Raw genomic sequence first — 23421 nt, 5'->3', positions numbered from 1 at the left:
AAGGAGGGTTTCTAGTCCTGGCTCAACTCAGGAGTACCTCCCTCACCAAAACCCGACTGCAGGAAGACTCAGACCCAGTCTAGTCCCCCACGCTGAGCTCAGCCAGAGATGTAAGTGGAAACAGGAAGAGCCTCCAGCACGTACAGAAGCCAGAGCAGCTAGGGCCAGCCAGGCAAGCCCAAGATTGTCTCCACGGGGAAGCCCACCCAGGTCTTTGGATCCAGGGCAAGGGTCAAGAGTCAGGGTGGGCAGTCCTACAACACAGTCACCACGCCCTCCACACATCACAAGTGCCACTGAAGAGCGTTTAGAGTTACCTGCTTGGGAGCTTAGGAGGGAAAAAGAGAAATAGGGGAGGCCACCACTTTCTGTTAAACTCCCCACATCGTAGATTAGGGGATCCCTGAACCCAGGTCAGCTCCAAAGAGGGGCTTCTGGCTAACAGGGGCAAATGGCCAGGGAGGACAGGTGCCCTGGGCTCCTGAGGATCTCATCGAGACAGATGCAGACGGATGGAAGGACAGACAGGCAGCTTTCGGAGGCTGGTGGCCAGCCAGGACTGAAATGGAGACTGACAGGGTTAGCTGCACTCCTGCACACACCTCCTATGTAACACACACACACACACACACACACACACACACACACACACACACACACACACACACTCACACACACACACACACACGACAGAGATATATAATAAAAAGATAGAAATTAAGGGCCCAGATGTACGAAAGATATAAGGAAGAAGGCAGGTGGGAGATGGTCAGTCCTTGGACATCTGGTCCCTCTTCATCTTATAAATTACAATCCCCCTTGCAAAACGGGGGTGTGGCAACAAGGATGCTCTGGCTGTGGGCTGGAGTGGGTGGGTGGCGGTCAAAGATGCTCTGCCCAGCTGGTGAGCAGTGGCCAGTGAGCAGTGAGGATCTCATGGGTGGTCAAGTGGACCAGGGGAACATTCAGCAGCTGCTGGCAGGAGTCACACAGGCCCCCTGGGACTTCACCTTGTGGCGCTGGCCCCCTCGTCGCCGGCCCCCACTGCTGGGCTTGGGCTAAAAGAAAGAAAGCAGGCACTTGAGAAGCGAAGCTCCTCTACAGCAGGGCCAGGCAGCAGCCCTAACCTGGTCAGGAGTTTACAAGGAAATGGGGTCCTCCTGGCAGGCATGGAGATGTGTGCTCATGGCGGGGGAGCTGGGCAGAAGCATAAAGGGAACAGAGGTCAACAAGCATCACTGCTACCTGGCAGGGGCCCGGAAACCACATTAGGGCAGGGGACTGCAAGGGGGAAGGAGGGAGGGAGCATTGGAGAGGAGGCAGAAAAGAGTGGGCATAGTCCTGTGCAATTGTAACACATATGGAGGCCTATTCCAACAAGACCAGAGAGAAAACAACACGGGGCAGGCATCAGGGAGAGGGGTACTAGGCCTCTGTTAGGTCAGAAAGAACTAGAAAGACCAGGCAGGTGAGTAATATAATGACGCACACGCGGTACCACAACCTGGCGAAGGCCACCACCCTCATGCTGAGGTGAATGAGGAGCCTCTCAGGCAGTGTCTCTCAGGGGTGTGGGAGCTCAGCCAACAGCACCAGCACACCCACATATATTCTTATTATGAAGGGGAAGCCTTGGCTGGGCGTGGTGGCTCATAGGTGTGATCTTAGCATCAAAAAAGCTGAGGAAGACAGCCTTGAGTTCAAGGCTGGTTTAACCTATATAATGAATTTCAGGCCAGTCTGCCCTACAGAGTGAGATCTTACTTAAAAAAAAAAAATTGCCAGGAACGGTGGTACACACCTTTAATCCCAGCACTTGGGAGGCAGAGACTGTGAATTTGAGGCCAGCCTGGTCTACAAGGCAAGTCCCAGACAGACATGTCTAACACAGAGAAACCCTGTCTCGAAAAACAAAAAACAAAACAAAACAAAAAATCAAAACAACAAAAAGGGGAACCTTGACACTTTTCTATTCTGTTTTATTTGATTAAAACCAAATGCAAATCAGGACCAATTAGATTATCAGCCTTGCCAATCCCACCCCCATGCCAGAGGCCGTAAGAAGCTCTGCTTACCTGTGGCTGGAGACCACTGGATGTGGAAGCCTGTGTAGACCCCAGCGAGGAAACTTCATCCCCGGCTGGGGGCGCTCCTGCCGCGGACACACCAGATGGACCTCCTTCTTCTCGTTTGCTCAGGGGACCCTTTTTTGTGGACTGCATTTTAATCTGCTGGGGCTTTGAGTTCATAGGGGAGTTGTTGGTTGTCTGGAGGAGCTGTGGAGGCCAAGCGGAGAGAAGGTCAGGGCTGTCTGTCCAGCCTGAACAAGGAAGACAGAAAGGGCCATCCCAGGCGGCGGGGCAAAGAGGCCTCCATGCCCACTCTGAGGCCAGGACCACAGGACTAGTTTCGATGCCCTGCCCTGCTTCTCCCTGCCTGGAAAGGCTCCAGCCCTTTCTGGGCCCTGCTGCAACTCCCGCAGAGTTCTCTGAGCCTCTGCCACCCTGCCCTCAGGCAACTCCCGAGCCAGGGTCTGGGCTGCCCAGAGCTGCTCTGGACCATGCTGAAACTTCAGGCTCCCTGAAGAAACAAAAACAAACGCCTGTCCAACATCATAAGCTACCACCTAGGAGCAACTGCCTTGGAATCTTCCTTGTGGCCCAAGTTCAATCTCAAAGACGCAGGGAGGAAGACTGGCAGGGTTCCACAAGACACTACCATGGGCGCTGTAGCCTCTACCACACTGTCGAGAAGCCCAGATCCTCAAAGACAGGCCAGAGGGAAGCTTCTCAGGAAGAAAAGGCAGCCTGAGGATCATTCCAGTGGCAGACACGAAAGCCACCATGTCTGCCTCTATATGGGGCAGGGGTCAAATCCTCTACCAAAAGTCCTACCCAAAATCATGGGTGAGGTCCACAGCAGGCAAAAGGTGTGCTCCAGAAAAAACAACTCAAGCATCATGGGACGACCTTCAATACCCAGCACTCACTCCAAATGTATCTCCCAGGCTGTGGGAAGGCCTCAGGCACAGTCCAAGCAAACCCCAAGGCCCAGAGGTAGCAGGCACCTCAGAGGCCAATTCTGGCTCCTCAGACACTGTCCCATTGCCTGCTATGGAGGAGAATCCTACTCCCACGCCACCTTCTTTCCTTCATGACAGCCTTCAAAGCTCAAGACAAGCCTAGGGATAGATCCTGGGCAAGCAAAGACCACTCCAGGGCTCCCAAGAGGAGCTTGTGGTGACCATGGTTGCTGGACTGTGCTGAACTTAAGCGCCCTTGGGCAGGTGAAGTTATCCCATCATACCTTGGTGATGGTGCCAACAGCCTTGGTGCGACCTTCCCGGAACACCAGCCGCTGGTCTATGTGCAGGTACTCAGGGGTCTTGATGAAGCGAAAGTGGACAGTGGCCTTGTCTCCTGTGCGCAGACAGTCTTTATCCATGCTCAGAATGGTAGCTGTCTGCCGGATGCTCCCACAGTGTACTGCCAAGAGCAGAGTCAGGACATGCATGACCTACCCTGTGCCTTCAGCCTAGAGCTGTATGTCCAGGGCAGGACAAGCGCTCTGAAAGCCAGATACAGCAGGGCAGCCTACTTTCAGATCTGAATCTGCTTCCTCCCTATCTCTCCCCTTCCAAGGCCTAAGTGGCAGAGGTTGAGTGCCTCTGTGTGCACAAATGCCTTCCCACAGACTGTTCCTAACACCTTAAAAAAAAAAATTATTTTTTATACAGTGCTCTATCTGCATGTACACCTTCAGGCCAGAAGAGGACACTAGATTTCATAATAGATGGATGTGAGCCACTATGTGGCTGCTGGGAATTGAACTTTTGGAAGAACAGCCAGTGCTCTTAACTTCTGAGCCATCTCTCCAGCCCCCTGTTCCTATCACTTTTATACCACCAGGCACACAGCTATGCTCAACAACCTTGGCTAAACGAATACTGGCACACAAGGTCCCTGCAGACAGGTCTGGGTCTTAGAGCATCTGCAGGACTGAGCAACTAGTGTTGCTCAGAGGATGAACTGCAGGAATGAATAGAGCGCTGCCTTGCCTGAGTCGAAGCACTGGGCTTAGGTTGCGGGAGCCCCTTTGGGAGGGTGCCAGCACAGAACCTCTGGGGCTGGCAGGACCTTGGACACCTACCCATGGCTTGGTAGCGTGGACTAATTGTGGTGGGGTGGTGGAGGACAAGAATCTCAGCCTCAAATTCCCAGGAGGCCTGGGGATTCAGGCGTGGGGAAACCATCACCATGCCTTTCCGGATGGATGAACGCTTTATCTGAAAGGAAAAAAGAGAACATAGCTCAAGGGCCATGGTGTCTTTCAGGTTTACCCAGCCTGGTCCTAGAGATCAAGACATCTCTGCAGGAGTGGAAGCACTCCAACTCAGCCCTGCCCCTCACCACCACCGAATGCAGGCAGCACAAGGCAGCCTCAGTGGTGAGCAGTGAGCTACACACTACTACCAGAGGCATGAAGACTGCTCAGGAGCTCGGCCGTCCAGCTGCCTGGCCCTGAAGGATGGGCAAGAGCACAGGCAGGCAAGCATTCGGGAAGGAATCAGGGAGCATAACCTGACCACTGGACAAGACGAACCATACCCCATTTCCCCCTGTCATTTTGGCTTTCAGGAAGGTGACCCCAGAGCTAGCACTCAGCCCCAAACCCCAGGAGATGGAAGACCCAGTGGCAAGAGTATGTGGCACAGATCCCACCCATCCTAACCCTAAGGAGGATGGTGCCATGTGCAGGAGAGCTACTCCTCTCTGACTGCACTGTGAGCAAGTGACAACTGCTCAGGCCACAGGAGGAGGAGCAGAGCTCAGGAGACAGGCACTTTCCTGGCTTGGAAAAGTCACTATGTCGCCATGAACCTCAGCCTCCTCTGTGAAAACAGGGTCAGTAGCCCACACTGAGCCAAAAGATTTGGCTCAGACCTAGAGCTCAAGGGGAGTTTCTGGAATTATCCTCACTCACCTTCTTCAGTGCAAAGGAGGCCGTCTGGCCCCCCCGGACCTCCTTGACAGGCATGCGCTTGCGATGGATGGACTTGACAGCAATGGACAGGAAGTTGCCCAAGGGATCCGGGCCCAGCAGCAGTGTGTCATTCAGCTTGATCAGGCCCCTCAGTGTGGTCCCGGACACCACTGTCCCCACACCCTGCCGAGCAGAAGACCTCAACCTAGTTGACCATTCCTACCGCAGACTCACTCCTCAGTGAGAGTGGGAGGCGCCCAGGAGGCGCCCAGCAGCCACCCACCCTGCGCAGTCAGTCCCACCCAGAGGCACTCACGGGGACAGAGTAGGTATCATCTATCTGGAACTCAGCAGGCTCTTCCTCCCTGTAGCTGGTTCGGGGCGACAGGAGGTTGAGGAACATCTTGAGCAGATCGAGGTTCTCACCTGTGACATTGGAGATCTGGAATATCGGGCACATCCTAAATGGAAGAGAAGAAATAAGGAAGAGAGGCACTCGGGCAGCCAAGAGCTCTCGGCAGTCACCTTGTCCCTTTGGCTCTACTCTGTGACTTGTCTTGACATCAGGAACTCCACATTCCTGAGTGCCTTCACAGGCTACGGACTGCAAGGGGGGTGTGGGGGCTGTACCCCTGAAACATAACCCCTCATGATACTGTACAGATGCTGTAGAGCACAGACCGCGTGAGGAGGCAGGTGGCTCCCAACAAGGCCTGGGCAAAGGAGGGAACAGTCATCTAAGGATGGCCTTGGAGAAACGAGCTGAAGAGCCCTGGACGATGCTCAAATCAACATCTGAATCCAGGAGCATTAACATGTGGAAGAAAAGCCTGCCACAACAATGCTCAATTAAGCATTTATGCAATGAAAAGACTTGTTGCATAAACGCCAAACTGACCTGTGATTAGAGAGCTTTTGAGAAACAGTATAAAATGTCAGTGAGTCATGAAATGACTGTCCCACTGGTCGGGCACAGGCTGCTATACTCATGACTTCCAGTGCTCAAGCACCCTCTGGGGGAGCATGAGGGTTGTTGCCAACGTGCCTGGGTCTAGAACCCACTAAGAAGCAAGTACCTGGATGGGGCTGAGGCTATTTCTGGGAAGAAGCAAGGAGGCCCTTCTCCCAAGGTGGGCAGGGTTGTGGCTGGCAGAACCCCAGGAGGCCCCTAGAATGCCTGGTGATGGCAACTCCCCTAGGAGTGGTCAGTTCAGGGCACTGGGCACAGATACAGAGACATCTGAGAGAGAAGGCTAGGCATAGTGGCATATGCCTGTAGTCCCAGCACTCTGGAGCCAGAGGCAGGTGGATCTCTCTGAGTTCAAGGCCAGCCTGGTCAACAAAGTGAGTTCCAGGACAGCATGGACTATGCAGAGAGATCCTGTCCCAAAAAGCAAACAAACAAAAAATAAAAATAAGCCAACAGGTCCACTGTTGGAACTACTCAGCCTATAGCATGTAAACCAACCTAACATGTCCCATGGAGCATATATCCTTTCCACTGGTTCTGTGCTTCTAGAGAACCCTGGCTAATCCAGGAAGTTAAAACATCCCCATTTCCAAGGTAAGGATGCTGATGTCCCAACTGGGACTCCAACCACCGAGAGGCCAGTAATTCAGAATGTGAGTTACCCAATACAGGCTCTGAGCAACACTGCTGGCCTAGGAGGCTGTGTGAAGACAGAGCTGACTATTTCCTCCAACCATGCCCATGAGATCATGCTTGACTGCCTGTCTCTGTGGCCTGACTGGCAAGGGTGCCTGCCTAGAGGCAGGTGCTTCCTCAGCTCAGCCCAGCCTCCTCACCTCTCAGAGCTGAAGTTGGAGGCTGTGACAATCACATCGTCTTTGCTCTGTACCAAGACAGGGATCTTCCGACAGCCTGGTGACTTCAGCAGGCGCTGTAGCAGCTTCAGGGTTTCTTAAAGGGTGAAATGGAACAGAATTAGGGGACACAGCCTTCTCTCTGGCCGGACTTCCAGGGTAAGACGAGTGCACTCAATACTGATGCACAGACAGACAGACAGACGGACCAGTGTTACATGCCACAATGCCTGGAGAAGCAAAAAGGCGGATCAAAGCTGGAGGGGCACATGCTGCTAGAATACAGAGAGCACACGTGGGCCTCTTCTCTCATTGAGTCTAGACATACAGACAAGTGACTTGGGTTCCTGAGGACAATGTTCTTTCCCACAATGCTCTGCTTCCTGGGAGGTCTCATCTTGGGAATATCCTGGGCATTTACAAATCTATAAAGGTCCCTTTTTGTGTGTGTTTTGTTTTTCAAGATAGAGTTCCTCTATGTAGCCCTGCCTGTCCTAGAACTCACTCTATCGACCAGACTGGCCTAGAGCTCTCAGAGAGCCACCTGCCTCTGGCTCCTGTGTGTTGGGATTAAAGCCGTGTGCCACAGGCCAGCTGCAGGGACGCCTTTTGTGAGACCTAATGAGACAGTGTTCCATTCAACTTGCAGCACCAAGGGAAAAGTGACGAGGCCTCATCTTAAGGCCCAAGTGGAAGCTTTGGCAGCTAAAGATCACTAGGCTCCCTGCTTCTTCAGTGGTGCACCCCAATGCCGGCTGAGGCAGCGACTCTATAGATCCTGTACTTGGAACCAGGAGGGAAAAAGAACAGAGGTAAATTCTAGGCTTTGCTTAGATCAAAAGCTAAAAAGAACAGCTGGCACAGTGGTGCACACCTTTAATCCTAGCACTTGGGAGGCAGAGGCAGGCAGATCTCTGTGGGTTTGAAGCCAGCCTGGTCTACAGAGCGAGTCCAAGATAGCCAGGGCTCTTGTTATACAGAGAAATCCTGTCTCGGAAAACCAAAACCAAACCAAAACCAAAGGGAGGTAAAAAGGAGAGGGAGAAGTAGAGGACTGGGGCTGATGGACACTGAGGCTAATCTCGCACAGACAAGGATGCAGTCAGTGCTGGGCTGAGGCTCCGAAGCAGGCCGCCCAGAAATGCAGCATGGGCAAGCCCAGAGGCTGCTGCAGCTGTTTCACTTACCTTGAAGGATGTTGGCAGGACACATGTCAATCTTAGTGACAACCACAAAGACAGGTACATTGAGTGCCAATGCCAAGCCCAAGTGCTCTTTGGTCATCCCCACGATGCCAGCATTGCTGCCCACCTGCCGCAGAAAGGAACTGTCAGGACAAGGAAGACAGACTGCTGCTGGGTGGCCAAGGGACCTGGCCTGCGGGTAAGCGCTGGGCTGGGTGCAGTTCATTTAACCAAGCCCTGGTAATGGAGACTTATCCTGAAAAGCAGGTCCTGGTGACTAAAGTCTGCGGCCCCAGCCTCTCAGAAGCCTGAGTTTGAGGCCTGCCTGAGCTACGGAGAACCTTCTGGGCCAGCCTGGGAAACTAAGTGACACCCTATCTAGAAAAAAAAAAAAAGTAAACAAAGGGCTGGGCTGTAGCTCAGAGGTAGACTCTGCCTTGCAGCACAGACCAGAGGTTCAGTTCTCAGTACTGCAAAAAACCAAACCAAAACAAAACCAACCAACGAAACAAACAAACAAAAACCTCAATCAAACCAACAGCAAAAGAGCTGGAGAGATGGCTCAGAAGTTGAGTACTGATTGCTTTTCCAGAGGTTCTGAGTTCAATTCCCAACAGCCACATGGTGGCTCACAACCATCTAAAATGAGATCTGGTGCCCTCTTCTGGTGTGCAGGTGTACATGCAGGCAGAGCACTGTATACATTGTAAATAAATAAAAAATTTTTTAAAAGGTGCAGAGGTCAGGTGTTTATGAAGACAACATTTGTCTTCTCAGAAGGGAATCAGGATTATGTATCAGGTAAAAATAAAAACAAACTAACTAACAAACACCCAACAAAAGACCAGAGGCACCCTGTAAATAATAATAACAGCAAGCAGTCTGGGAAACACAAGCTTCTACAGTCCCCAAAGTGCATTCAGTTTGACACTCTTGTCTACAGTTAACACAGCTGTGCGCAGGCAGACCACTTCCGCTTTAGAGGGTCACCTGAGATTTGACGCCAGTATGAGTACAGAGTATCCCTGGGGCTGGAGAGATGGCTGCAGAGGACTCGGTACCTACACAGTGCCTCACAACTGTCCAAAACCCCAGTTCCAAGGGATCCTATGCCCCCTTTTGGACACTACATACATAGTACAAATACATGCATGCACGTACGCAAAATGCTCATAAACAGAAAATAAAAAATAAATAAACCTTAAAAAAGTGTCTCTGGCTGGACACCAAGAACTTAAGGAATGAATGAAAACTTCCTACTACGGCTCTCTGTTGCCTTTTTAAAAACATATTTAATCCCAGAATTTGGGAGGCAAAGGCAGGTGGATCACTGTGAATTCAAGGCCAGCCCCATCTATGAAGCAAGTTCTAGGCTAGCAAGGGCTATAATAAAATGGTCTCAGAAATTACTTTTTAAAAGAAGGCTTGTGTGTGTGTGTGTGTATGTGTGTGTGTGTGTGTGTGTGTGTGTGTGTGTGTGTGTGTACACTTGTGTGTGTGCAGGTGGTGGTGGTTAGGCATGCCGCCGTGGGTTTGGGAGACTGGAGGGCAGCCTCAGGAGTGGGCTCTCCCAGGGCTCCAGCGCGGCTGGCTGTCGGGCTGGGCAGCCGCTGCTGCCGTCACCCACTGAGCCGCCAGGCTGGCCTTCTTTGTTGCCTTGTATTTTCGGGCCATGTCAGTGAGTGCTTACTAAACACAACTGTGAGAGAAACTGTCACCCCGAGCCTGTGTGGCACTTTGAACATGCCAGGGCATCTTCACTGTGTAGCGTTCACTTGCTGGCGGAGGCCACAGGGGTCCTGACTGGCTGCTGCCTGCCCGAGTTAGGGACCCTCCAGCTGGCCAATTGCCGGTCACTCCCTTCCCACCCAGAGCCGACTGGTGTCATGGTCCCAGGCTGAGCTCAGAGTGCTGCTCTATTGGTTTCTATGATTACTTTTTCCTTGGAAATTCATCTCTGTGAAACACTACCATGAAAGCTCCTTGGTTTTGTTATTTATTTATTTAAAACAGAAAAAGAAATGGTACGAGTATGTAATCCAGGCTGGCCTCAAAGTCATGATCCCCCTGCCTCCACTTCTCAAGGGCTGGGATTCTAGGCATGAGGTACCACCACATACAGTTATCTGTCTGCTGTCTACAGAAGTTTAATAAATGGATGGTGGCCTAAAAGTGACAGGAAAAATCTGTTTGGGGTGCAGGCTATCCATCCCATCACTGCCCTTACTCATTACAGCTCAGTTAGGAAATGCTGTTTACTGTATGCACAACTTGAGTCTCTAAGCAAAGGCACGATAAGGGAACATGCCTTAGGCTCTGGCACAACAGGAAGTGTTCTCCAGGAAATGCTAACCATATGATATAGCTCATACACGCTGTATGCATGCACAAAAATACCCTGGACCTCACAAGTGGCAAATTATTACACATGCTAGTTAGTTACAAAACAAACACGCGCATGTGCGCACACACACACACACACACACACGCACAATGTTGGTTTCCAAACCCTTCATGATCAAAAAATATAGCAGGTAGTGGTAGTGTTGGTATTGGTGGTGGCAGTGGCACATGCCTTTAATCCCAGCACCGGGGAGGCCAAGGCAGTCATATCTCTCTGAGTTTGAGGCCAGCCTAGTCTACAGAGCTAGTTCCAGGACAGCCAGGGCTGCACATAGAAACTTTGCCTCAAAACACAAAAAAATAAAATAATAACAAAATACCTGCAGGGTAGGATTTTTTAAAAATTATTGTTATTGGGGGTGGAAAGGTGGTTTAGCAGTTAAGCGCACTGGTTGCTCTTCCAGAGGTCCCAGATTCAATTCCTAGCAACCACAAGGCAGCTGACAACTAGCTATAATCTAATTGCTGGGGACTTTGACACCCTCTTCTGACCTCTGTAGGCACTGGGCACCCATGTGGTACATAGACAGACACGCAGGCAAAACACCCAAATACATAAAATTTTTTTAAATTAAAAATTTAAAAATTTGTATTGGTGTGTGCACGCACACATGCACGTAGCGATCACACATGTAGCAGGTAAGAAGACAACTAGGTGAAGTGGGTGGGTTCTGTTCTACCTTTATGTAGGTGCTGGGGATCAAACTCAGGGTACCAGGTTTGCTTGGCAAGCCCCTATACCCATTGAGCCATCTTCCTCACCCTCCAAACCCTTCTTAATAGCTACAGCCCAATAGCTCCTATGTAACTTGCAGACATGCCTGCTGGTACGGCAGCCTTCTGTGGTCAAGAGAATGGAGGACAGCCTTTTGGAAGGTTCAAAGAAGTGAGAGCAACGCTGGGATCCCAAGAAGTGCGGGCAGGGGGCGGTGGGTAGCCTTCTCCGCTCCAGCTGGAGGCTGCCTCAGAACCTGTTTGTGGAGCAACTTGAGCAAGTTTTCTAGGAGCAGATGCCTGTGTTGGCCACACTGTTAGCACAGCTGAGGAGCCAGGAGGGCGGAGGGGCTTTGAAAGGACTTGGGAGAGGAAAACGTCTCTCCCTCTTTCCCTCTCCCTTCAAGCTGTGCACAAAGCACAGGAAGCTCGGCAGAGCACACACAAGCCAAGCCCCTGCCCTTCTCCTTTTCAGTGCCGTCCCATGGCAAGCTGCTCCAACTCCTGAGCATAAGCTCTCTGGGAACCCTAGGACCAGGAGGCCTGCTTCCCACTGTGCGTGCCACCAGGTGAGCACAGGGCCAGGCCCATAGCAGCCTCCCTGAAGGGCTGAACATGGTTCCACGTCTCCCTCCCAGGTCCTGAAGACACCACCTCATCCCCTGCTGACTGCTGCCCTTGGCGCCTGACGTGCTCTTTTCCTTTCTTCCCCAGGCTGATCTCAGAGGGTGCTACCCTGAGGGTCACTCTCTGGAAGTACCTCAAGGCTCAGGAAGGCATTAAAGAAAAAAATAAAAATAAAAAAGGCCTCTGTGCCTCTTCAAAAATGAAACCTGCAAGAGACACCTTGCTTTATACTGAGAGGTCCCCTCCCTGCTCTAATTGCAGGAGAAAGGCTAATACCTGTGGAGACCACAGAGTTCAGAGGACTGGGCTCCCTGAGACCCCAAAGTTGTCATGCTATCCCCACTAACAGGCCCCAATCTTTGCATAGCACCTCAGATCCCCTCCTGAGGGACCCTACACTTACCATGAGCATGCAGAAGTCAGGCAAATGGCCAGTCATGCCAAAAACAGTGGTCTTGAGGTACTTCTCATGGCCAGCCAAGTCGATGAAGGTGATCACCTTGGTGGATTTCTCGCAGATCTTTGTCCACTCCAGGCTGCCACCGTGGCTGTCGGGTTTGTTGACTACGTTGCCTTCACTGTCAAAGCCCAGAATGTCATTGCCCACACTGCTGGTTCGACCAGACTCAATCTCATGTTTGTGGCGGAAGAGTTTCTGGCGGGCAAAGCCGCGGCCATTGTCCAGCTCCCCGTGTGTCAGGACTCCCAGGAGTGTACTTTTGCCAGCGTCCACGTTGCCCACCACTGCCACCCTGCATGGACATGAAGACAGTGTGAGTTAGCTCCTGAGGAGACTGCGCAGCCAGAGACTGGGCCCCGAGTGCAGGCTCACCCCAGCACTCTGGCTCAGGACTTCCCTGTTCCTGGATGAGCAGAGGGAGCTTCCTGGAGCTGTTCTCAGGGAGCAGTACAAAGTTAGTCAGGAGTCATGGCTCCTTTAACACCCAGCCCTAAGCCCATTGCTGAGGAAGGCACAAAGAATCTCTCCGGCTCTGGCTTCTAGCCTCAAGCAATAGTATACTGAACAGAGCCACAAGGTGGCCACAGAAGGCATGGCTGGGCCTTCTCCTATATGTGCCAGATGGAATACCTAGAGAGGGACTCAGAAACAGAGCAGGACTGCCATGGCGAGTCCTCACACTCTCACATCTTATGAAGAGGTAGAGCTGACAGACAAGGGCCACAGGTTCTACCACACTCTGCGTGGTAGGCCCAAGTCATGTAGCAGGGCCCCTGCAAATGTTCTGAGACCTCACCTGACCTCCAGGAAGTCATTGTCTCCAACTCGTTTCCTGACTAGGTAATCGCGTACACGGCCACCAGCTTCTTGACGCTCACGCAAGAGGATGACATCAGCGTCTATCTGCTCCGCCATGCTCTTCACTGTGGCGTAGGAAGCCTCCATGTCAGCTTCACTCAGCCCGTACTCTGTTCCATCTGGTGACAAGAGCCCGGACATCAGCAGGAGAGGGAGTCCTGACCAATAAGCCGGCCACTCAACCCTACCTAAACAGACTCCCTCCTGGCACTGCAGAAACCCAGTGACAGCCCAGGTACACACAGAGCTAATGCATGACAGTGCCACAAGCTTCCCCTTAGCAGGGCACTGGGTAATTCATTCACAAGATTCTCCTTGAACTTATGCCAACCTTCATACTGGGTGCTGGGAACACAGGAGCCCTAAGTGGGCTCACAGCCCCAAATGGGGAGCATAAAAAATTAATCACTGTGACTGGAGCATTACCCTGTAGAACTGAAGGAAGAGAATGCAAAGCCCGGCCCAGGCATGTAGAGGGCAGCTCGAGGTGTGCTGAGCCCAAATTGGGTCTTCAGGCCTTGAGACAGGCACTACGGCAGAGAAGCAAAGCCGGGGCCTAAGAAGATGCACGGTGTGCAGGGAGCAGAACGGAGTCGGGAAGCGACAAGGGAGTGGAAGCTGGTATCACAGCAGATGGCAACAAACTTTTTGCACCAAGGCTTGGGGGACAGGCAGGACAATAGCATGGTCAGAGCAAGGTGGGCAGGAAGACCTTCTAGGCAAAAAGCAAGAGTTCAGAAGCAGGAGCCCAGCAGGGAGAAGTTCCAATGCCCTAGGCAAGCAAGGAGGGCAGGAAGATGGAGGGAGATGGGCGTGTGCCCAGGTTATCTTAGAGACAGTCAATAGCTGGAAAAAGGATTTGAGCCCAGGACATGGCAGTAGGCAGGAAGAGACTAACAGCTAGCTCCCTGTAGTCTAAGGCCAGCAATGCACCAGGTGTTTCCATGTAGGACAGAGTTCAGTGCCCACCGCTCCCTCAGCCCCTCAGTTCCTTCTAAGTAAATCCTGGAGCAGGGTACCATCCTCTGTTGCATCATCCAGGGAGGGACCTTGTCAGGCCAAGCCTGTTCCTGTTCCTCCTCCTCTTCAAGTTCCCTAAATCAAGCTCATCAATTCCAAGGTAAGGAAAGCCACTTCTCTCTCATGGACTGCTCACATTCTGAGCTACCAAGCTTCTCCTCAATTCTTCTGACCACCAAGGAACTCAGAATATAAGCCAACCCTTGCTGACGTTTGTCCCCAGTGTGCTGAACTTACCACTCTTAGAGCAGCTGCTGTCACCAAACGTCACCAGTGGCTTCCCATCATACAACACTCAGCCAGAATTCTCTTGATGTTTCCCCTGCCCCTGTGCCCTGATTGCCAGCATCTGCCAGCCCGCCCACTAAAGGCGCTCTTCTTCTTCCAACCTTTCCCCTTAACTATCTCCTTCTATGGCCTCACCTTGACAGTGGTGAAGACTTCAAGAACATTCTTATCCAGCCCTGGCACCCTCTCCAAGCTCTGTATGGAATGCAGTGGCCTGGATGAGATCTCCTAGAAGTCTGATAGTCAGGCTTAGCCACTCACCCTTCAAACAGTGGTGTAAATGACCGGCACCAAGGAAGCACTGGGCACTCCCTGCAACCTGTGAGGTAGGCTGGGCTGCAGCCTTTTAACAGCGGAGTAAGCAGCTGGACAATCCCAGCACTTGAGAGGATGAACAAGAGAACCCTAAGTGTGAGGCTCCCCTCAAACAAACAGAAAAGAGGAATGAGGGAAGGAAGAAAAGCAAGGTAAACAGAAACCAGCTATTTTGGAGCTGGGAGACTGCAGGGGGGCCACGGTGTAAACTGAGGTCTTCTGACTCCATACCTAGATGCTTTTCCTTCCCCGCTGTCCCTCCTGCTGCCTAGCTATCCCTCCTGCTCTTGCTATCCCCAGCCTAATAAAGACAATACTTTGCTTCTGGTCATTTGAGCATAACCCCCTCACCAGTCAGGCCCTGCCGACTCCAGTTCCCAACGGTGTCCCTCTTTTGCTGCCTGATTCAGGCCCATCTCCTATTGAATACCTGGTCTCAGTGACCCTAGTCTGAGTCTTCCCCTGCGCCACCCAGCACAGTCCACCCAGCACAGAACTCATACATTTAAGCTCCCAAAGAAACCATAGCTCTTTTTTTTTTTTTTTTTTTTTTTTTTTGGTTTTTTGAGACAGGGTTTCTCTGTGTAGCCTTGGCCTTCCTGGACTCGAACTCACAGCGATCCGCCTGCCTCTGCATTCCCGGGTGCTGGGATTGAAGGCGTGCGCCACCACGCCCGGCGAAACCATAGCTCTTACACTGCCTCTTTCACATCAAAATCTCTGAATGACTTTCCGGAACCAACAGAATGCCTTCCAGCTCCACCTCCTTTAAGCCCCTCCCCCACCCACAGGCTCCCCACATCAGCTCTACCCCAGTGCAAGTGACCCAGCAAACTGCACAAGCACTGGCCTTCCTGCCGGCATTTGCCACTTCCTGCCCTTGTGCAAAGACATTTTTAGACACATGCTCCCCCAACTACACAGATGCATCTTGAGGACGGGGACCACATCTTAACCGTTCTCTGGTGAATACCTTTCCTACTTTAAGTCCTCAAATGTCTGGAAAATCTTCAGACAACTGAACCACGTTAGAGCAGCTGGGCAGAGGGCAGAAGGGCTCCAAATGCACGGCTGAGCTCTAGCACCTTCGAAATTAGGGGAAATTGCCATCCTCATCCGACTACACACTTCCCTTGCCGCCTTGCAAGCTAGGGGCCAGCACCAATGTCACCTTGACCATCGGAGCTCTCAGGTGGTCACATTTCCTTTGTCTAGCAAGTTAGAAGTAGACAAAAGCCAAGGAGAAAAGCCAGAGTCCAGTTACTAAAGACCCTGCCAACCCTCATCAGATTTCTGTGCTGCCAGCTCGCTTACCCTCCCCACAGCATTTTCTACTCAAGGTGCTGTGGCAGCTGCCGGGCTTTGGGGACACAAGCCTCAGCTCTTTGGCATGGCATTCAAGGGCCGTAACTGGACCTGCCTAACCTGTCCATTCCCTCTGCACGTCACATTCTCCTCTGCCGACTACAGTACGTCTGGCCCCCCAAATACCCATCTCCCATGCCTCCACGCCTCCCGTGCCTCGGGGCTGCCGTGCATGTGGTTTCCTCTGCCCACTCACCACTGCTCACAGAGAAGCAGCTCCTCAGTGTGGCTGCTCCTGACTCCCACAAATACTGCCCCGCGCCCCTTGCTGTGCCATCTGTCACTCCACTGATCACCAGGGTTGATTAGCCTGATGTGGCTGGCTAGGCAAGTGTCCCCTCCCTCTCTCAGTGCTCCATGTGTCCCTCCACAAGTTGTACTCAATTGAAGAGGACGACCTTCCCTGACAGAACCATTCTTCAGTGATGGGTATAATGAAACAACAGTGTTCCCCTGCTGGAACCTTCAAAAGAGGTCTCAAGTCTTGACTTAATATTTAAGAAACAATCGAGGTTCTTTTAGCAAAGCAGTCTCATAATGAATCAACTACAACCTAAGACCCTGAAAAACCGCCACCACTAATGCTAACGTTTCCATGCCAAGTGTACACCCTGAGTTCTCATATAACTCTCATTAGAAAACCATGAGATACTCATATTTTCTTACTAATTACTTATTTTGAAAGATTTTATTTCTAATCAGATGTATGTGTGGGAATGTACACATGAGTGTAGGTGTCCAAAGACACCACAATAGGGTGTGAGAGCTCCAGGAACTGGAGTTACAGGTGGCTGTGAGCCTCCTAACCTGCACGGGAACTTTGGTCCTCTGGAAGAGAGGTACCCACTGCCCAGCTCAGTATTACCTGCATCTTAAGACAAGGAAAAAAGTCAGCAGGAAAACTCAGACTTTCAAGGCTCCAGATCCCAAACCAGTGGACCATTACTGACCTGCTCCTAAAGTCTCAGCCTTAAATGAAGAATACACAGAATTAGCACATAGTCCCCTGGATTGTGTACATAGTTTCCTATTTTTATTTGTTTGAGTTTTTCTTTTCTTTTTTTCTTTTTTCCTTTTGTCTTTTTCAAGACAGGGTTTCTCTGTGTAGCCCTGGCTGTCCTGGACTCGCTTTGTAGACCAGGCTGGCCTCGAACTCACAGCAATCCACCTGCCTCTGCCTCCCAAGTACTGGGATTAAAGGTGTGCACCACCACAACCAGCTGTGTACATAGTTTTCTTTCTTTTAAAAAAGATTTATTTGTTTACTATTATGTAGTGTTCTGCCTACGTGTGTGCCTGCACACCAGAAGAGAGCATCAGATCTCATTATAGATGGTTGTGAGCCACCATGTGGTTGTTGGGAATTGAACTCAGGACCTTTGGAAGAACAGCCAGTGCTCTTAACCTCTGAGCCATCTCTCCAGCCCCGTGGTCTTCATGTGCTTATCTGTGAAAGATTTCTCCAAGGAAGGTCTCCTTGTCTCCATGCTACGGTGGAAGGCCCTGGTGGAGGGATGAACACCAACACACAGAAGCAGCTGGGGATGAAGCTGACCTGTGGGGGCCTTGCAATCGACTCAGTGCTGTCTGACGCTCAACTTGTTTAACCCGTTCAGATCTGAGGGAGTCACTAAGAGGAGGGGGGTGGGGGGGCGGGGGCGGGAGGAAACAGGCAAGTGAGTTTTTGACATCTTACCTTCCAAAGGAGGGTAATTAGATCTGAGTTCCTGGATATGGCCAAGCTCAGACTGCATTAAAAGATGGGAGAAAATGAGGGTCTAAGACTTTTGGGAAGGCCAAAGCAGGAGCATTAAGAATTCAAGGCCAGCCTGGATTACAAGGCAAGACCCTACTACAACAAACAAGTAAATAAATAAGAGGCCTGGGTCTTTAAATATTCGCCCCACCACTTGTCAAAACTGACCCTTATGTGGTTTCCTACAAAGCAGGAAGTGACCTATGAGTGGTTTGTCTTCTTAAGGCAGGCAAGAGATGTACCTGACAAGCTTGGACAGGGAATCGATTTCTTATCACCAAGTAGACCGGCCTTTTCTGAATCGGCTGTCTAGCAGCACTTGGCAATGTGACTGACTCCCTCCCTCCTTGACAAGTGACCTCTTAGCCTATCTCTCTGACCATGCCTTCTTTTAGGCGATAGGAGCCCTGGCCAAGGGGTGGCAGGAGAGGGGAGATAAGGCAGGCATGATAGGATTTAGAAACTAAGCCTTGTCCCTGCTTGTCATCTCTTTTTTTCCTCACCCTGAGACAGGGCTTGTCTGTGACAGCCTTGACTGTCCTGGACTCGCTTTGTAGACCAGGCTGGCCTCAAACTCACAGAGATCCACCTGCCTCTGCCTCCCCAGTGCTGGGATTAAAGGAGTGCACCACTACCACGTGCTCCTGGTTGTCATCTTGAGGCGTTTTAAAATATTGTTTTCTCTGAGATTACTTGTGACCGTGCCATCTTTCCTCCTTGAGAGTGGGGACCAGCTTTCTTCGGCTTCCCATTGCTGAGGGTAGAACGCAGAGCCTTGCACACACTAGGTAAGCATTCTGCTGCTAACCCCACAAGCCCAGGGAACCAAATTTAAAGCATCCAAAAGCGCTCTGAAAAGTATCAAGCTTTAGAAGATCTCTAACACGTATGTCAGATAATGGAAGAACAATTTTTTCTCCCCAGTTCTGAGGATTCACCCAGGCCTTGCCCAAGTTAGGCAATGAAGCAGTGCCCCTAAGCTACACCTCCACCCTTTTTTATACTTTTATTTTGACAGTTTCAGGATGGCTTAGAATTGGCTATCCTCCTGCCTCAGTCTCCTGAGTACTAGGATGACAGGCATGCACCCCCAAGTCTCCTAGAAGGGGTGTGAGAGCTCCTAACTCAGACTCAAGACTTCTCAAGAACTATTCTGTGTGTTGCTCCTAAGCAGAGAGAACTGTCCCTAAGGCCCAGCCTGGGCTTCCTGCAAGCTATCCTCAACAATTTCTGCTTTCACTTCAGCAAAGATGATGTTATAATAACGATGAAGGTAGTAAGTAGGTTCTGGCATGGAGGGTATAAAGTAGGAGTGACTGGAGAGTGGACAAAACCAATCCGATGGTCTCATCTGGGACTCTGACACGGGACCTGCCCCTTTCTGGCCCCAGAGGTTCCATTGCAATCAATCAGTAGGTTGGAGCACAGTAACCAGAATGGTCACAAGACTATAAGCCTGACCAAATCTGATGGGAGCCAGGAGGGACTTCTGTTACCACAGCTATCCAGACTGAGTGGTCAGTGAGTGTGGTCTGGGCCAAACAAAATAGCTTGATGGAAGAGAGGAATTCTGAGTGTCTTTTCCTCGGTAGCTTCAAGATGAACCACAGAGCTTCTCAGCTGAGTAGGAAATAGCAAGCGATGGGATCCATAGACAGGGCCTGGGGAGGAAGACCTGGAGTGACCCAAAGCAAGATTAATTCTAGACCTACCTACGATTTGCTCCCTTACCTTAGACAAGAGGTCTCGTTGCTTAAAGCGTCAATTCCCTGCATGCAAAAGAGGAGTCCTGAGGTGGAGAGGAAGCATCTGTAGGGACTCTGGACCCCAGACTTGTCCTGACCACTAAGGGAGGAACTGACATCCAGTTACTGGTCCCTCCCTCCAGACAGCTCTGCAGATACTACAGTGTGGCTTCACAGGAGACACATGAGTAGAAAAGGTGGGGGAGCGGGGGGGGGGGGGGAGATGTACACTAAATAATTGCTTAAAACAAAGGAAAGGAAAACTATGCTCACCTGATCCCTGCCCAATGACATATATGGTTTCTCCGCATCCCTCGTCCATCCTCTCCCACATCTGCCGAAGTAGGCTGTCATACTGCTCTGACGTAGGGCTCACTAGAACCAGCTAGAAAAGAAACCAACAGCCTTAGGATCACACTCACTACGGAGTGTCACAGCCAAAGATGATCAATAGCCTGACCAAAGACCCTGACCAAACACCAGGGCCCCCTAATGGAACACAGCTATGCAGCCCCTCATATGCTTGCTGCCTCTCCTGGAGCAGCCTTATATGGCCCAGATGAGGTACGAAAAGGAGGATGTCTGTGCCACAACCCACAGGAGGAGAGGTGTGCACGGCCTGCCTCCCGCTGATTCACAAGAGGTCCCTAACGAGGGAGATGATGGGGTCTGATGCCGTCAAGCGGTGCTTTGTACCTCTACACAGGCTTTGCTCACTTACAGCCACATCCTGCACCCATAGCCCAGTGCTCCCATAATAACAGAAGATTTCTGTTCTACTGTGTCTATGCTATCTTGGTTACTACAGTGAAAACTACTTGAAAAGGCCCTCTTCGTCAACAAACCCCTCCTGCCCCTGAGGTTGGCATTATTAGCGCCCTAGCTGGGTAGCAGCTTACTTGGGGAGGCAGCTGCCATTAGGCACATGGGTTTCATTCTCTAGTCATTGCTATGTGACCTTGCACAAAGAACTCAACGTCTCTGAGCCTCACTCTTCTAGTCTGTAGAACATAATATCTAAGGCATTTGGGCTGGCTCATGTCGTGATACCAGCACTGGGGTGCTTGAGGCAAGAAAACTGCTGAGTCTGAACCCAGCCTGGGCTACAGAATGAGAGCCTGTCTCAAAACAACAAAACAACAAACAAAAGCATCTAGGCTAGGCTCGACCAACACTCATTACAAAGTTATCCTCACCCATTCATTTCTACAAGAGCTTCCGCATGAACCTCACCCCCCGTGATCATTGTTTTTCTTGCTGGAAGCTCTTGGAGCCTCACCTCCCACATTTAGCTAAAGTGAGGGTACACACATCCACTGTCACTCCTCTCAGGACTTACATGCACTCAAGCCACTCCTTCTCTCCTCCACACGGTCAGCTTCTCTCTCTCTCTCTCTCTCTGTCAAAGGATTTCCCCAGCTCTATGATGAAGTAACAGTTCCTTACTCATGGCAATTAAATAAATCGGTCAAAAAGGTACCACCCTCTTCACAACTCTATCCCAATTACCCACTGAGTTTTCGGGTTTCCTCAGCTCCCTGACCACGTACGGACGCCCCGCCGATCCACTTCTAACATGCCCATTTGACTCATGGGAGCTCATCACTGTAACCCTGATGCTGCCCAGGTTACACTGTCTCTGCATCTTGGATGGAGGGCTCCCTGAGCTTGGCCACCCTCATTACGGTATTAGAGGCACTAGACAGGATCGCCACGACAAAATGAAGCTAGCTAGCTTGCTTCCAAGTGCCCAGTAGAGACTAAAAGGAGAAAGAACGGTTGGGGATTGCTTACTTAGGTTGCAGGGAAAGGTTCTTTGCAGTTTAGAGCCAAGTTTTATGTAGTGGTGCCACCATGAGATGTCACAAACATTCTCAAAGCTCCATAAAATCTCCCATCCAAGTGGTAATCGGAACAGACCCTGCTTAGCTTCTGAGACCAGACGAGATCAGGCTTGTTCTGCATAGTATAGCCACAGACATCAAAGCTCCATAAAATCCCTATTGTAATTATCCTACGAAGGGCAGGGGGTGGGGCTGCTTTATCTTCCATCAGCTGCTTTTTAGTCCTCACAGGGAACCATCCTCTATCCAGTCCAAACATTTACCTAGTCTCTGATATGCATCTGGTACTATAATGTCTTAACATATGCCTCTAATTTTTGCAACACATCTATACTCTCTTGATGGGTTAGCTGGAGAACTTAGAGGTTAACAAACTTTCTTTTCTTAAGCAAACTTTCTTAAGGTCACGCACAGAACCTTTTTATTTTATTATTATTATTATTATTTTTTTTTTTCGAGACAGGGTCTCTCTGTGTAGCCTTGGCTGTCCTGGACTCGCTTTGTAGACCAGGCTGGCCTCGAACTCACAGCGATCCGCTTGCCTCTGCCTCCCAAGTACTGGGATTAAAGGCGTGCGCCACCACGCCCGGCTCAGAACCTTTTTAAAGGCGAGAGTTGGAAGGGAAACCCAGCCCTCCCGGTCTCCCCAAGTTAGAATTGGTTTCTTTAGTGATGTTAAACACCTTCTAAATACCAGTTACATTTTATACTTACTTTTTTATTTTCCACAATGTCACGTAAATAGTGCGATCTTAATTTCTGCCTACCTTCTCAACAACTCAGAAGACACTATTTTAAAACGCCCTTCTTTATTCCATGCATACAAGAGGTGGCTCCACTCCGAGGCTCGGGTCATGCTTACTGACTATCTTTCTGTTTGTTGTTGTTGTTGTTTTATTGTATTACAAGGCGGGGGTCGGGGGAGGCGACGCGTGGCACGGGTGTCCTTACGGACATCAAAGGACAACCTGTGGGAGTCAGTTCTCTCCTTCACCAGGTGGGTCCAAGGGATTGAACTGAGATCGTCAAACTTAGGAGGCAAGCGCCTTTACCTGCTGAGCCATCTCGTCAGCCCCATCTTTTTATTTTCTTTGGGTGGACACGGAAAGTGGACACTCCTCAGATATCATTCTCGCCCACTGGGCAACTGCTTTCTGTTTCTTTTCCAGAGATCAGGAACAGAAACGGCTGCCATCCCTTGATCCCTTTACACTGGCTACCTGTCTTCGCGAGCATCCGCCCCCTGCCCAAGCTACCCTGACCCTCAGTCCTCCGGGACGGTCTTGAAAGAGGAAGACCCTGTGTCTCGGGGACCCCTCCTGCGGAGGGCGGGCTGGCTCACACGGGGACAAGGGACGCAGGGCGCGCGGCCGGCCTCGGGAGCCCCGTTCCACGTGGCGGAGCCAAGGGGCAGCGATCCAGGCGGGAGCGGAGTGCGCGGGAGGCTGGGTGGACGCTGCCGGGTGCGGGAAGTGGGCCCGGGCCCCGCACGTCCCGGAGCGCGGCAGGTGGGCGGGTTGCGTCCCTCTGGCCTTCCACTGAGCCGCGCCACTGGTCGGCTGGCTGACCGCTGTCGCCTCGGAGACCGCCCGGCCCCTTCCAGTGCCCCTAGCCCCGCCACCGCCTCCCAGGCCTACCTTGCTGGTGAGATCCAGCTCCGGCTCGCCGTTGAGCGCCTCCCCATCCTCGCTGCAGTCCGAATCGAAGCCACCGTGGAGCCGTGCGGCGGCCGCGGCGGCCCGGGCTCCCCCTGGAGAGCTGGGCTCGGGGGCGAACATCGAGGCCGGCACCGGCGAGTCTACCGGGGAGCGACTCCGCTCCGCCGCCATCTTTAAGAACTTAGGCTAATTCGCAGCCGGCCGCCAGCCCTCCTTCCCTGGCTCATTTAACTAATTTATGCTCGGTCCCGCCTCCCCTCGTTGGAATAATTTATGCGCAGCTTCTCCCGCCTCCGGAGAGTGACACGTATCTCTATCAGGGACACAGGTGACCCAGTCTCTCAGCCACCAATCGCTGCAGCTGTCTCAAACACCTT

At 51.5% G+C, this 23421-nt stretch overlaps 1 protein-coding gene across 1 annotated transcript; it reads right to left on the bottom strand.

Annotated features, from left to right (window-relative positions):
- Window positions 1-621: 621 nt before the first annotated feature.
- Window positions 622-23240, bottom strand: Gtpbp1 (GTP binding protein 1). Its single transcript, XM_051159997.1, has 12 exons — window positions 23024-23240; window positions 19816-19927; window positions 12992-13172; window positions 12139-12487; window positions 7995-8118; window positions 6790-6904; window positions 5300-5444; window positions 4984-5166; window positions 4150-4285; window positions 3307-3485; window positions 2076-2276; window positions 622-1058 (listed from the first exon to the last, which is right to left on the bottom strand). The coding sequence occupies exons 1-12, from the start codon at window positions 23213-23215 to the stop codon at window positions 966-968; spliced, it is 2010 nt and encodes a 669-aa protein (XP_051015954.1). The 5' UTR covers window positions 23216-23240; the 3' UTR covers window positions 622-965.
- Between the last annotated feature and the right edge of the window lie 181 nt (window positions 23241-23421).

Source organism: Acomys russatus, chromosome 17, assembly GCF_903995435.1.
Source record: "Acomys russatus chromosome 17, mAcoRus1.1, whole genome shotgun sequence".
NCBI classification, from domain to species: domain Eukaryota; kingdom Metazoa; phylum Chordata; class Mammalia; order Rodentia; family Muridae; genus Acomys; species Acomys russatus.
This window is presented reverse-complemented; position numbering and strand designations above follow the sequence as displayed.

Excerpts from the sequence above, each read along its gene's own strand:
- Gtpbp1 (XM_051159997.1), bottom strand. The coding sequence starts at position 23,215 with ATGGCGGCGGAGCGGAGTCGCTCCCCGGTAGACTCGCCGGTGCCGGCC. Across the intron at positions 13,173-19,815 it reads TGTCATTGGGCAGGGATCAG|ATGGAACAGAGTACGGGCTG; the intron begins GTGAGCATAGTT and ends TCTTGTCACCAG. Across the intron at positions 12,488-12,991 it reads AATGACTTCCTGGAGGTCAG|GGTGGCAGTGGTGGGCAACG; the intron begins GTGAGGTCTCAG and ends ATGTCCATGCAG.